The sequence below is a fragment of the Megachile rotundata genome, chromosome 12, assembly GCF_050947335.1.
Source record: "Megachile rotundata isolate GNS110a chromosome 12, iyMegRotu1, whole genome shotgun sequence".
NCBI lineage: Eukaryota > Metazoa > Arthropoda > Insecta > Hymenoptera > Megachilidae > Megachile > Megachile rotundata.
The window spans coordinates 2,171,818-2,185,683 of NC_134994.1; the positions used below are offsets into that span (position 1 = coordinate 2,171,818).

At 43.9% G+C, this 13,866-nt stretch overlaps 1 protein-coding gene across 1 annotated transcript; it reads right to left on the reverse strand.

Annotated features, from left to right (window-relative positions):
* Nucleotides 1-10,589: 10,589 nt before the first annotated feature.
* On the reverse strand, nucleotides 10,590-11,721 carry LOC143265519 (uncharacterized). Its single transcript, XM_076538161.1, has 2 exons — nucleotides 11,652-11,721; nucleotides 10,590-11,368 (listed from the first exon to the last, which is right to left on the reverse strand). Exons 1-2 carry the CDS (start codon nucleotides 11,719-11,721, stop codon nucleotides 10,590-10,592), a joined length of 849 nt encoding a protein of 282 aa, XP_076394276.1.
* Nucleotides 11,722-13,866: the final 2,145 nt, after the last annotated feature.

Consider the following 13,866-nt stretch of genomic DNA (forward strand, 5'->3'; position numbering starts at 1 on the left):
TGCGACGCCGATTTTGCTATGCTTTCCGCTTAGCCCAGGGGTCGGCAACCTTTTGAGTCGGAAGAGTCAAAAATTACAATTTACAAAATTTCAAAGTTTTTAAAGAGCCACAAAATTTGTTCTTGCCAACAATAAATAGTACTCGTATAAATAAAGTTTTTTGATAAAAAAAAACTAATCTATTTATTCATAAGAAAAAGTATCTATTTATTCATATATAAGTAGTGTTTTTCACAACAAATTAGATAATATAATATATATGGCATTATTAGATAATTACTTATTATTTAAGTAAAAAATTAAAACAATTACTTACAACACTAACAGTTGACGACACCGACGACGCGTCGCGGGGAAGGATGCGGTGAAAAGCGAGTACAAGTGGTTGAGAGATAGAATCGGTGCCTAATCCTCGTTAATCGATTCAGAACGATTTTTAAATGTTTTTTTTTTTTTGATAAAACAAATAATATTTGCGTATGGAACTAAAGAGCCGCAGCTTCACATCCAAAGAGCCGCATGTGGCTCGCGAGTCGCAGGTTGCCGACCCCTGGCTTAGCCGGCTGTGGGCGAATACTTGGCGGCGAGCGCAATATTTGTGATGGGGAAAATAAACGGAGGACTACTTTGTTTTAATTTATATTCCTTTGGAACTAGGACAATGATGCCGCTACAAGTAAAACTGTATACACACTTCAAAGGACAGGAGGAAAGGTGCATAAAAGGTGCTTAATGTGTTAATATTGCAATGAACTTCAAATGCGAATCGCAATATTCACATTTCTCGCGAACCGTAAGAGACCCGTTGATTCTGAGAACGGATATAGAATTCTCATGAAAAGTTGTATATACACACAAAATTTCAGAACTCAACTCGATGGGGATCATTCGGAAGTGCAGCCAAAAAAATTTACAGATTACGGAACATAATTTTTGGCGCCCGGACTTTACAATTTAATAATTTTTTAAAGTTATACCATAGGCGTCCGAGGTTCTTCCGTCCATTCCTTGGGAGGCGATCGGCGGATAATAGAATTATAGATACTAGAATAATAGAATTCCCGTTGTGACGAATACGTCACGAGCCGTTCCGTCAGCCGCGCTCCGTCAGCCGCGCTCCGTCAACCGCGCACCGTCAGCCGCGCACCGCGAGGTGGGGACCCCCCACCGAGACCACCCACCGCGACCCGATACTACTTAGATAGCGATCGATCGCGTGATCGATTGAGTTGGCCCGGGGCTTCGGCCCCGAAAGGATCTCTTCGGAGATCCTCTCCAAGGCAATAAGGTCTTCCTGGTCCGACGATAGCCCCGGACTGGGAGGACTGGAGGCCAGTATCGGCGTGGAGGGTAACCCGTGCGCCGAGACTGGCCGCGCCAACGGTCAACCGACTTGTCCGACCCCGTGGGTAGCCCTCGGGGAAGGTAAGCCGTGGGTAGTCGTTACGTTGGGGAGATAGCCCACAGCGTGACGCCTGCCAGATCGTGGAGGGTAGAGCCAACTCCAGGGACGCTCTCAGAGGTCCTCCCCGGCAGTAAGGTCTTCCTGGTCCGATGGTAGCCTCGGGCCGAGAGGACTGGAGGCCTGCATCGGCGTGCCCACGGAGGGTTGCCCACGCGCCGAGGCTGGCCGCGCCAACGGTCAACCGCCTTGTCCGGCCTCGTGGATAGCCCTCGAGGAAGGCAAGCCGGGGGTAGTCGTTACGTTGGAGGGTAACCCACAGCGTGACGCCTGCCAGACCGTGGAGGCAAGAGCCAGTAACAGGAACACTCTCGGTCTTAATAAGAGAAAGGCAAGGCCAGAACTGGCCACTTACCCCGTGTACTTTACTCTCCCTCCTTCCTCCTCTCAATCGCGCCGAACCGTAGATATAAGGACCGCGAAACCCGCAAACGCGTTCGACCGACCGACCGTACCGCGAACTCCGCGCGCTGTTCTCTCCGTCCGAACCGCGAACGCCGCGAGAAGTTCCTCCGACCGACCCGCGAACGCGTGCCGCAACCGACCCGTACTCCGCGAGGCGTTCCCCTCGACCGACCGACCGACCGACCGACCGGACCGCGAGCGCCGCCGAGTATAGTTTGTAAGATAGAGTGTAAGAATAGGGATAGCGTAGTATGTAAGGATAGTATGTAAGACTCTATTGTATAAGCGTACCGAAAAAGATTGTATTATAGCCGCGTAGCATGTAAGACCCGCGCCGCCACCGCCGCTATTCTGTAACACCGACCGACTAACACGAACCGATTATAATTGTAGAAACCGAAGACTGCGGAGGCCACGGCGCCTCCACCGGCAACTCCGCCGCCCGCAACGCCACCGGCGGACCAGGGCCCCAGCTCGTCGGGGAATACATAATTAATAAACAAGGATAGTTAAGAGCGAAACACCGTGTTCTTTCTCAACCCGCGATCAGTCCCCTTCCTTCCGCGATCGGCCCCCTCGCGTCAACCCTGGCGCGCTGAAGCGTCCGGCACAAGGGGGCCCGTGAGCCGCGTACTCCATCGCGCTGCCTAGCAACGTGGGTGGAGGAAACTGCTACGTTACACCGTATTTTCCCCATTAGTAGGTAACCAGCGGCAAATTCCAACCGTTCTCTCCTATTATCCTAGCGCAACCAGAATGTATTCTCCCATTCGGTCACCCTGGATGGCGATCGGCGGTAGGATGTAGCCGTTCTTTCCATCCCAAGACGGCATGATTAGAGCCTCCCGTGATGACTAAGGAGTCCAAAAGCTAAGCTTCGTACTCGGGTGCAGTGGAGACAACACGGTCTGTACCCGTAGAACTATTGGTGGAGCTACCCAATCTCAGTTTCTGGGCAACGGATGCCGCCAATAGAATTTGATGTGTTGTAGAGGTTTACGTAAGTTGCCTCGACGGAAACCCATCAAACGTTACAGGAGGAATCCTATTAACATGGGTACGTTCGTCCTTATGTTTACGAAAACAGGGGTAAGTGCATGGCCATCGTTGAGGTGTCGGGCTCGTGATTCCTAACTAAGCCTAGTTTCGAGATGAGTCCGTGATCGCAGACAACACGACTCTCACCTTTAAAACTGTCGGCGGAGCTACCCAATCTCAGGACAGTGAGCAACGGATGTCACCGGCAGTAATAATGTCTTGTAGGGGTAACCGATAGGTCCCCGACAGAGACCCACCAATCGTTTCAAGGGTGACTTTGATAACATGGGTACTATGGGAGGTGCAGTGGCTCCACCAGGATTGTCGCTTGATGCTGACACCTATGTGGAGTTGGACTCGTAGTGGCAGTATTTTCGAGGGACTAGGAAAGACGATAGCGTATACCCAGTGGGGTGAGGTCGCATATCGGTGCCCGCTTCGGCGGCGCCCGAGTTACAATAATCTAACCTTCGTACTCTCCTTTACTCTAAATGGCGATCGTGGTAATTACCTCACTCTCTCCCAATAGAGCATAATAGCAGGAATTCGCCGTATTTGCGGTCACGATAGCGATATTTATATTCCTGCGTTGCTAAAGACTCGTCGACAATAAACAAAATCGCGGTGCCATGCGCGGCCCGCTCTCGCGACATCGCGAACGTTCTACGGTTCCGCGCTCCGCGATCGGTGTTGTTATAATTCGAATTAAAAGAATAAATAATTAAGAATTGGACAAGGTATTTGCTAACAACACATAAAATCAAATTTCATTTTAATTATCTTATCCTAAATAACAATGCTTATAAATTACAAAGTATTTTTTACTTCTAAATACGAGGTCTGTCCCAAAAGTATCCGACCTTCCTTCATATTTCCTTGCTGGTGTTATCCTGCGTCATCAGGCTGGTGGCATCCTTCGAAGTAGTCCCTATTTGATTGTAGAATACTCTGCCAACGACCTTTCTACTTATGGAAACAGTCCTGGAACTCGTTTTTCGGAATAGCCTTTAGAGCGTTCATCGTATTAGTTTCGACCGTTTCTTTATCGTCGAATCGGTGTTCTTTGAGTGGCATTTTCAATTTTGGAAACAACCAAAAATCGCAGGAAGCTACATCAGGACTGTACGGAGGCTGACGGAGTTGTATGACTTTGTGCTTTGTCAAATATTGCTGCACAAGATTCGATGCATGCGCTGGCGCATTATCGTAATGAAGAAGACAATCACCGCTTGACCAAAACTGAGGCCAAAACTAGTTTTCGGTATTCCAAGATCACATTCTAGTTCTTGCACAGTCAATCGACGATTTTCGTTGATCGCAAGTCGCACACGTTCAATATTATTAAGTCTTGTTGTCGTGGAAGGCCGCCCAGAGCGTGGGTTACTATCAACAGATGTGCGGTCATCTTTGAACCGCTTATACCACTCTTTGATTTGTGTGTTGCTCATATACTCATCCCCAAATGCCTTCTTCATCATATCAATGGTTTCCGCACAACTCTTTTCGAGTTTTAAGGAAAATTTGATGCAAATTCGTTGCTCCGATCCTTCCCTCATTTTTCACAACAGCAGAATGCGACGAACGTAAAAAACGCTTCGTAAAGAAATGCACGTTGCACATGAACTAAGGCGTCCCGACGAAAACTACGATATCGTGGGAGTTCGTAAAGCTTTGCAGTTGATACTCATACCCGGCAAATGACGCTAAAATTGTCAGGTGCGAAGAAATTAAAGAAGGTCGGATACTTTTGGGACAGACCTCGTACATATTCTGATATCGTTCGCAATATTTGTAGATTTATATATAGTTTTATTAATAATTAATTTGATAGTTCGAATAGTTTTATTGATTATGAATTTTTATTAATTATAATTTTTTCCAAATATTTGAATTTTATTCAAAATTCATGTTAGAAATGTAAGAAGAGGTAGAAAATGCTTGACATGCTAGCTGAGTTAGATTTCAAAAATACTATATATTTTATATGCTGATTCCGTGGGCGAAGTAGTGTCCTCGAGAGAAGGATGTTTTTCCAAGGTCCGTAGACGAATGCCCTCTTCCCGTTACGCGAGGTTTCCTAGTCCCCGCGAAACTTGAGGCCCCAGGGTTGTTTTATGGCCCGGACGTCACAGCGTCAGGCCTCTACCCCGTGGTGGTCGTCGTAGGACAGCCATGTGCCCGTCGTCCCTGCTTTATTGGGGTGGGTCATTGGAAATTTTCTAACAGAAAATTATTTGAAAATAATGTTCACCTGTGAGTTCGCTAAATGTTTTGATGTCTCAATTATTTTACAAAATTTTTTAGAAAAGTTTTCACATTTTTCTTATGTAAATTTATTAAAATTTGTATGTCTGCTTATACAGTAAAGACTGGATAACTGCAACAAAATCGGGACCCAAGCGTTGCAGTTATCGAGTCGAGGTGTCGATTCTTTGTTTACATTTGGCTTGTACCGACCGCTAAACGTAGGAAAGGTCAGAGAGCGAACGAGAGAGGCTATTTAAAATTAAATTGTTAAAAAAGTCTGACGAGTAATGGTCTTTTGGTTCCATATAAAATCGCACCTCAATACACTCGAAAAAACAAACAATATTACTACATAAACAAATGTTGTTCAAATTATGCCGTGTTTGGTCTTATTTTGATCAGGAGAATCGCACAATTACATTGGTAAAAGTAATATTTAGCAAAACCAAAAAATAAAAAAGTTTTACTGCTGCATTAGCGTTGTCACACCGATACGTCTCTGCCGATTGTTTCTTTCCTCGGACTTTTCTCTCTTTCATTCTCTGTCCTTTTCTACGTTCGGCGCTCGGCTCGAGCCAAACGTAACGACTCTGGAACCTAGATTCAGATAGTTACTAGCGCTAGTAAGGTAAAGAGCGGCTTTTACCTCTAAACGACTTGATTTCGCAAGTAAAGATTGTGGGATTCGTGTGGTGTGCGGCTAAGGAGTGAAATCCACAGGTCAAAATCTTTCAACAATTAGATTTATTCAGTAAACGATAAGCAATGAAACTAACAACAACAATAACAACAAAATAAAGAAAGTTTATAAATTATAAATGATTGATTAGTATAAAGAACTAAATAGATCTTGAAATAATAATAATGATAGAAATAATAGAAATTGATAAATTAAACAATATGTAGTATGAGACTCACTGGTCAGTACTTTATGTTGGACCGTATCTAATTCTGATCTCTGATAAAGTTAACTTCGCTTTTATACATATTCGATTCTCGTGTTCGAAGGTATCGCAATGACAAAGTTTTTCTCAATTTGTACGATTGATTTGTATAAAGGTTCTTTGACGATATTAATTAATATTAGCGCTTTATAATCTACCGCTGCGAGGAATTCGACCTAAGTGAGATTCTCTAAACGCGCCTAAATACGCTTTCGCAAAAATTAGACAGATTTATCTACTATCTAACGCGGTGTAATCGATTACGGAAATGACGCTAAGTGAGAACAGTATTCTTGTATTAATTCAAATGACCAAAATTTATCTGAATCTAATTGAATTTTATTCGGAACAATTACTCTTATGATTTGACTCGACAACTAATTGTTCATGACCCTTTTTGTCAGAGCGCTTACTGACACCCAAAACCAGATCGCTTAATTGGGGAGCCCGTTGTTCACTAGCTGCTAAACAACCCAACGATCCAGAGTCAGATGAACAATATACGTCCAACAGGGTAGCAAATTAAAGTGACTCTACTTGTAAGTCGTGATTACTTAACTGCCACCCAAAAAACACGGGCTTCAGAGACCAAGCCGCTCAAATGGGGAGCCTGCGTTAGCTAGCTACGATACTACCCAGAGCGAGCTCCGAGAATCTGAAGGCAAGTTAGTAATTCGACAGAAAATGAAGTATGAGTAGCTGAGAACACTCGGTTTGATGCCTTAGCCTCTCTTGGGGCTAAGCATAGCACTCTCCTGACGGAGTTTCGGATACAAGACCGTTTGAACGGGGAGCCCGCTGTTCGCTAGCTGCTAAAACAACCCAGCGATCAAGTATCCAAATGGCATATGCCCGCTTGCCAATCGAGAACTTAGAATCTGTTTGGTTCGTACAGCGAAAATTGTTCCGAGTATACTTATTAGTGAGACTTGTGAATAGCTCGACTTCGAAAACTGTTCTGATTTTAGACGGGTTTCGCTCGCCCTTTTATACTCGCAAGTTCGCCGAATTCTTGGAATTTCTGTGACGTCAGAATATCTAAATTTTCATATAAATTCGTTATTATACATTAATTATACAATTGAACGGTTTAATTATATTTTAAATGTTGCTCTCTAATTTCTGGCTAACAATTTGATATTAAAATAGTAGTATAACGGTGTTTTAGCGAAAAACACATTTTCTGTCCTTTTCTAATTAATTGCGTACGAATTCTATAAGAGTCGAATCTATTCCGATTTACAGCTTTTTAATTGAAGAAAATAATTGTGGTTCCGGCCATGAATAGTTTAGTAATGACTGATTTTACGTATATAATTTGATTTAGTTCATTAATTAATTTACTGTTTGATAATGCCGTAAATAGAAATAGTATCTCAAGGATTTCGGGCGAGTATCGCGGCACGTAGGCACATCCTAGCGTAGCGGAAATTTCTTATACAAAACTATTTATTAGAAAAATAAAATAAAATAATACATAATCTTATTTTAACGATTCAAATTTAATATTCAATTATTGGTATGAAAATATTACCTATTCTAAATCAAAATTATAAGATAATTAATATAAACGAAAATATATATATATATTGATTACCGACTGTCGGATCTACTAGGATCGATAATCGATAATCGTAATTGGGTATTCTAATAGGTGGGCAGAAGATTGTCGTGATGATGAAGGAGAAAAAAAAAAAAATTCTTCCCGGGGACGTTACACATCGACGAGCAAGGCACCGTCGCGCTCGGCACTCGCGAAAACATCGCCGACGTTCGCGAGGAAATCGACGCGTCCCAACAAACCCCCATCGCCGCGAACAGGCAGACGACAAACATTCGTTGCAGCCTCCGCAACAAGCTGTAAGATTTGCAACTCCGGACCGCATCAGGTTTTCCAGTGTCAGCGTTTTTTAGATATGATAGTCAAAGACAGGATCTAGACCGCACGTAAGGACAATCTCTGTTTTAATTGCCTCCAAACAGATCATGCCACCAGAGATTGTAACGGAGGAAAATGTCGTGTCTGTTTGAACAATATAGCTTAAAAATGAAATTTTTTAAAATCTGATGACAGCATTCATTGTATGCAAAAAATGTCTATGGAAACATCGATCACATATTTTATTAATTCCTTTGTTCAAACAATTTTGTTATAAACAATATACAATATGTTCTTAACACGCTTGATTCACCTTACACACCTAACAATGAATGTCAGAAATTGTATTATATTTTGAAAATCGCATGTTACAGATACAGTCTATTTAAGTAGGTTTTCGAGTTTTCGTCCGCCATAATGGGTCCGTTATATTGAATTTTGATTTCAGATTTCCATTCAGTAACGTAAAAAACCGATATATTAAAAGGATCGAACAGTTAAGAGATACAGTTTTGCAAGGTGTTTCATGCGTAGTGCCAAACGAGCGCGGTAATTTAGGAGTTATTTACGTCCCAAATATTTATGTAACAAAAAAAAAAAAAAATACGTGTTCTCTAATTAACTTTCCTCTTGAAGTTTTAATAGATTTTATTTCGATCAGATCAAAACCGATTTTTTTACAGCAAGAAATTGGTCGCTTTAGGGTATTTCACCCCCTAATTTTCACTCCCCTTCCAACATACCTAGGCCAATTTTTGTCTTCTATCGAAAGATACTTTCATACCAAAAATCATCAAAATTGCTTCACTGATTTCGAAAATATCGCAATTTTTCCATTTTACCCTCACACTTTGGGGGGTTGTTTCATACCCTAAATATGTTTTACCGCAGCTAAAAAAAAATACGTGTCCCCTAATTTTCCATGTACTATAACATATCCAAATTTCATGGAAATCGGAGAGTGACACTTGGGTAGGTTTACTTGTAAGTGTAAAGTGTATAAAGTGTACTTAAGCCTAAGTACAGTAAATATTCGATATGTGCACAAATGATCTGTACGATATGTGCACCAAAGTTATCCCCACCACTGGGGGGAAGACCCCTTCAGACGCCGAGAAGCTCGATCGCCGAGAAATGTAACATGATCCGGGTTCGGGTATATCCGTGAAGCAATACATATACAAATATAAAACTTTTTTATTTTTGACTTTTTCGAAATACAACTTTTACCGAAAGATTCTTTACATTTTTCTGATTAAAATGAGACCAAACACGACATAATTTGGGCTATATTTACTGGTTTAATTGACAATGAAAGTTTTTCACGTCGAAGAGGATAGCGAGTCAAAAAGAAAGAGACACTACGATCGTGGCTGTCGGCAAAGATCAAAAGTCTGTTCAATTGTTCACAATCCTAATACGTTGCTAACTTTTTTATTTTTTATCAAATTTTTATAAAACTTTCTCTATCATGTTCGTGACATTTTCCTGATTAAAATGAGACCAAACACGACGTAATTCGAGTTATATTTACTTGCAATATCTTATTAGAGTAAAATCATCGATGTACGCGTAACACTTGAAATTACAAGTAAATATGTCTCGAAGTATGTCGTGTTTGGTCTCATTTTAACGACAAAAATGTTACAAATATGATGGAAAAAATTTCACAAAAAAAAAATAAAAAATAAAAAAGTTTTATTCTTGCATTAGGAGTGTCCTTCTGGTAGGTCACTGTTTGTTTACGTTCAGTCTCCTTCGCTCGAAATGTAGGAACTGTACGATATCTGCACCAGTTCGGTCTCGAGAATGGTGCACATATCGAATATGTACTATACATAGTCTAAATTATTTAGTGTTTAGTCTTATTTTAATCGGAAAAGTATGAAGAATACATTAGTAAAAGTTGGATAACGAAAAAATGGAAAATAAAGAAGTTTTACTCATTAGTATTATCCCTTAGTATGTTTCCGTTTGTTTACATTCGGTATCCTTCGCTCGCTGTCCTTTTCTACGTTCGGCAAAACATCAATCAACGTAGGAACTGTACGATATCTGCACCAGTTCAGACCCGAGAATGGTGCACATATCGAATATTTACTGTATATATAAGTTCTCACCGGCCAAACGGTATAAACAAGATAACACGTGGTCCAAACGTCGAAAACAAGATAAGCCGAAAACGGTAACGCAATCAGGAGATAAGCAAGAGTATAAAAGACAAAGCGGGCCGGCGCGCGCGACATTAATCATCAGGCAATAATAATATACACTCAAGATAGTCGGAGCTAAGGTTTCGGGTCGGATTGCGAGAACATTCGATTGTAACAAATTGCGCACATTGTAAAGTGCTGTAGTGATTAAGGAGTAAAATAAATATTTTTTTTTTTTAAAACACAAACTGATCGCTCTCCCGCGTAACAAAGTAAATAAGATTAAATATGTAAGTACAAAAGTAAACGTATGTAAATATGTACATATATGTAGATATAAGTAAACGCATGTAAATATGTAAATATGTGTATGTATAAATGTTAATAGGAAAAGTCTTTGATAAAATGTATTGGCACGATGACTGTCCAGCTCTGTCAAAGAAGCTGGGTCGATGGTGACATTAGGACTGTCCAGCTCTGTCAGGGGAACTGGGTCGATGTTGGCTCTGGGACTGTCCAGCTCTGTCAAGTGAAGCTGGGTCGATGTTGCCAGGGAAATCTTCGGGCTGGTAGAGCAAAGGTACAAGTTTTTTCGTACTCCGATCAAGTACGCCGGTAGCTGTTTTGACTGTAACAGCCCGGACGATACCGTCGGAGCCGGGATGCACCTTAGTCACCCTACCTAAAGCCCACTGCATTGGAGGGATGTTGTCCTCGCGTAGAAGGACCACTGTGCCTTCTTTGATGGAGTGAGCGCCCTTGGTCCATTTCGTGCGTCGGGTTAGCTCGTTCAAATATTCCCTGTGCCACCGCTTCCAGAAGTGTTGCCTCATTTGCTGGATGTGTTGCCAGCTCGAAAGACGGTTGGCTGGAACAACGGTAAAATCGCGCTCGCGTAGGCTCGTCATGGAGTCGCCAATGAGGAAGTGACCGGGTGTAAGGACGAGGAGGTCATTGGAGTCCGAGGAGATAGGAGTCAAGGGACGGGAGTTGAGGATTGCCTCTATTTCTATTATTAAGGTGTTCAAATCCTCAAATGTGATTAACTCAGTCCCTACGACACGTATCAGGTGGTGTTTGAACGCTTTCACCGCCGCCTCCCACAACCCACCAAAGTGTGGTGCGTGGGGTGGAATGAAATTCCATTCGATTGCCTTGTTTGCGAGAAAAGATTGGACCTTACTGTGGTGGTCCTGTGATTGTAAAAGATCCTGTATTTCACGTAACTCATTAGCCGCCCCTACGAAATTTGTACCATTGTCAGAATGAATGCGCTTGCAGTGTCCTCGCCGTGCAATGAAACGACGAAGTGCAGCCAAGAAAGCTTCTGTGGCGGACCGCCGCCGAAAATTCTCGACGCGCGCGAACGCTCGCTATGCGACACGAGCGAAAAAGAACATTCGCGAACGCTCGCTATACGGCGCGAGCGTGGAAGAACCTTCGCGAGCCCACGCGCTAGAACGTTCGCGAGCAAGAAATTTCGAGAAAAACAATTGACTATATAAATCGGCCGATTCGCGTACAATCAAGCAGTCCATGTCCAGCTTTCACACCGAACACTCCAATAGTCCTCTTGTCAACGCGCGTTTCCATATCTTGTACAAAGACTAACTTTATAGTGCAATAGTTTATAGTCTCTAGTACTTAGTTTAGTTTGTAAATAGTTAAGTGTTTATTTTAATAAAATAGTTTAAGTTAATTAATCCGTGTATTCGAACCACGTAACCACTTCATTGGTTACGCCGACGTGATCGTGATACAGTGAGTGAATTCGAAAATCAAAAATGTCACTGCCAACCCACGACACCAACAACGAGCCAGTCTCGCAGCCTACACCGGAGCTCGCCCGGATCGGAGTGCGTGTGCTACCGTTTTAGAAGGCCAACCTCGCTCTGTGGTTCTGCCAAATGGAAGCTCAATTCAAGACCTCCGGCATCACAGTCGATGACACCCGATTCAATTATATAGTTCAGGCGCTGGATACGGAAATTCTTACGGAGGTTAGTGATTTGATACTCAGCCCACCGAGCACCGGCAGATACGAGCGTCTGAAAGCCCGGCTCATAGAGGTTTTCGCGGACAGCGAAACAAGGCGGATGAAAACGCTCTTAACAGATCTTGACCTCGGAGACCGCCGCCCTTCACAGCTGCTGCGGCAAATGCGAGACCTTGCCCAGGATAAGATTTCCGAAAGCGCCTTGCGATCGCTGTGGTTGCAGCGTCTTCCAGCACATATGCAAGCGATCCTGTCTGCCAGCGAAGACGATTTGAATCGGCTGTCACAGGCGGCTGACAAGATTGCCGAAATCAGCACCCCCACCATCAACAACATTTCACCCGGTTCTGAGGTAAATTCCCTTCGCGCTGAGGTGCACGAACTAACTAAACAAATACAGGCGCTGACATCCCGATTAAGCCGAAGCCCACACCGGGGAAGCCGAAATTCGAGGAGGCGTTTCGTCAGGAGTAGGACCCCGGATCGCAGCCGAGGACGAGTGTTGGTACCACCGCACCTACCAACAACGCGCACGAAAGTGCGAACAGCCATGCCAATAGAAAAGCGCACCGGAAAACTGAAACCCCGGTTATCTCAGGCGACTGATAGCCGGGACAAACCAACACGTCGCCTGCTTGTCCACGACGCATCAACCAAATTATCCTTCTTGGTCGACACCGGCGCCGACGTCTCAGTAATCCCGGCCACCCGCACCGATCGCCGGCACAGAGCGGAACTCACTCTTTTCGCCGCAAACAATACCAACATCAACACCTATGGGCAGAAACTCCTACGGCTGGACCTAGGCCTGCGCCGCTGCTTCCAGTGGCCTTTTGTAATCGCCGACGTGCAGAGGCCAATTATTGGAGCGGACTTTCTGGGCCACTTCAACCTGCTGGTGGACATTCGGCACAGAAAACTCGTCAATGGAAACACCTCCCTGGTCAACTATGGGATAATAAGGATCGACCCAACCCCGCAGATCCACGTCATGGAGAAGAACACTGAGTATGGAAAACTCCTGGCAAAATTCCCCGCCATCACGCGGAGCACCATCCTTCCGCCACAGGTGCCACACAAGATCCAGCACTACATAGAGACCAGAGGACCACCAGTTGCAGCTCGCGCGAGACGCCTTGCCCCTGATCGCTTAAAAGCCGCGCGACAAGAGTTTGACTTTATGTTGCAGCAAGGATTGTGTCGCCCTTCGAAAAGCCTCTGGGCTAGTCCACTCCACCTGGTACCAAAGAAGAATGGAGATTGGCGACCATGCGGAGATTATCGGAAGTTAAACGCAGCAACCGTTCCGGACCGCTATCCTATCCCGTTCCTACAGGACTGTGCCCACCTCCTCCACGGTGCCACTATTTTTTCCAAAATAGATCTGGTACGGGCGTATCAGCAAATTCTCATCAGAGAGGAGGACATTCCAAAAACAGCTATTATCACCCCTTTCGGCCTTTTCGAATTCCCATTTATGACTTTTGGACTACGCAATGCAGCCCAAACGTTCCAGCGGTTCATGAACGAGGTGACCTCCGGCCTCGACTTCTGCTTCACCTATATTGACGATATTCTGGTCGCATCAGAGAACGAGGAACAACATCTTCGCCATCTCGAGGCTCTGTTCAAACGCCTTCGAGAGTATGAATTGGTCATCAACCCCTCCAAATGCATTTTCGGAGCTGCCGCTGTCGAGTTCCTCGGGCACAGAGTGAGCGCGGACGGACTGCAACCCCTGC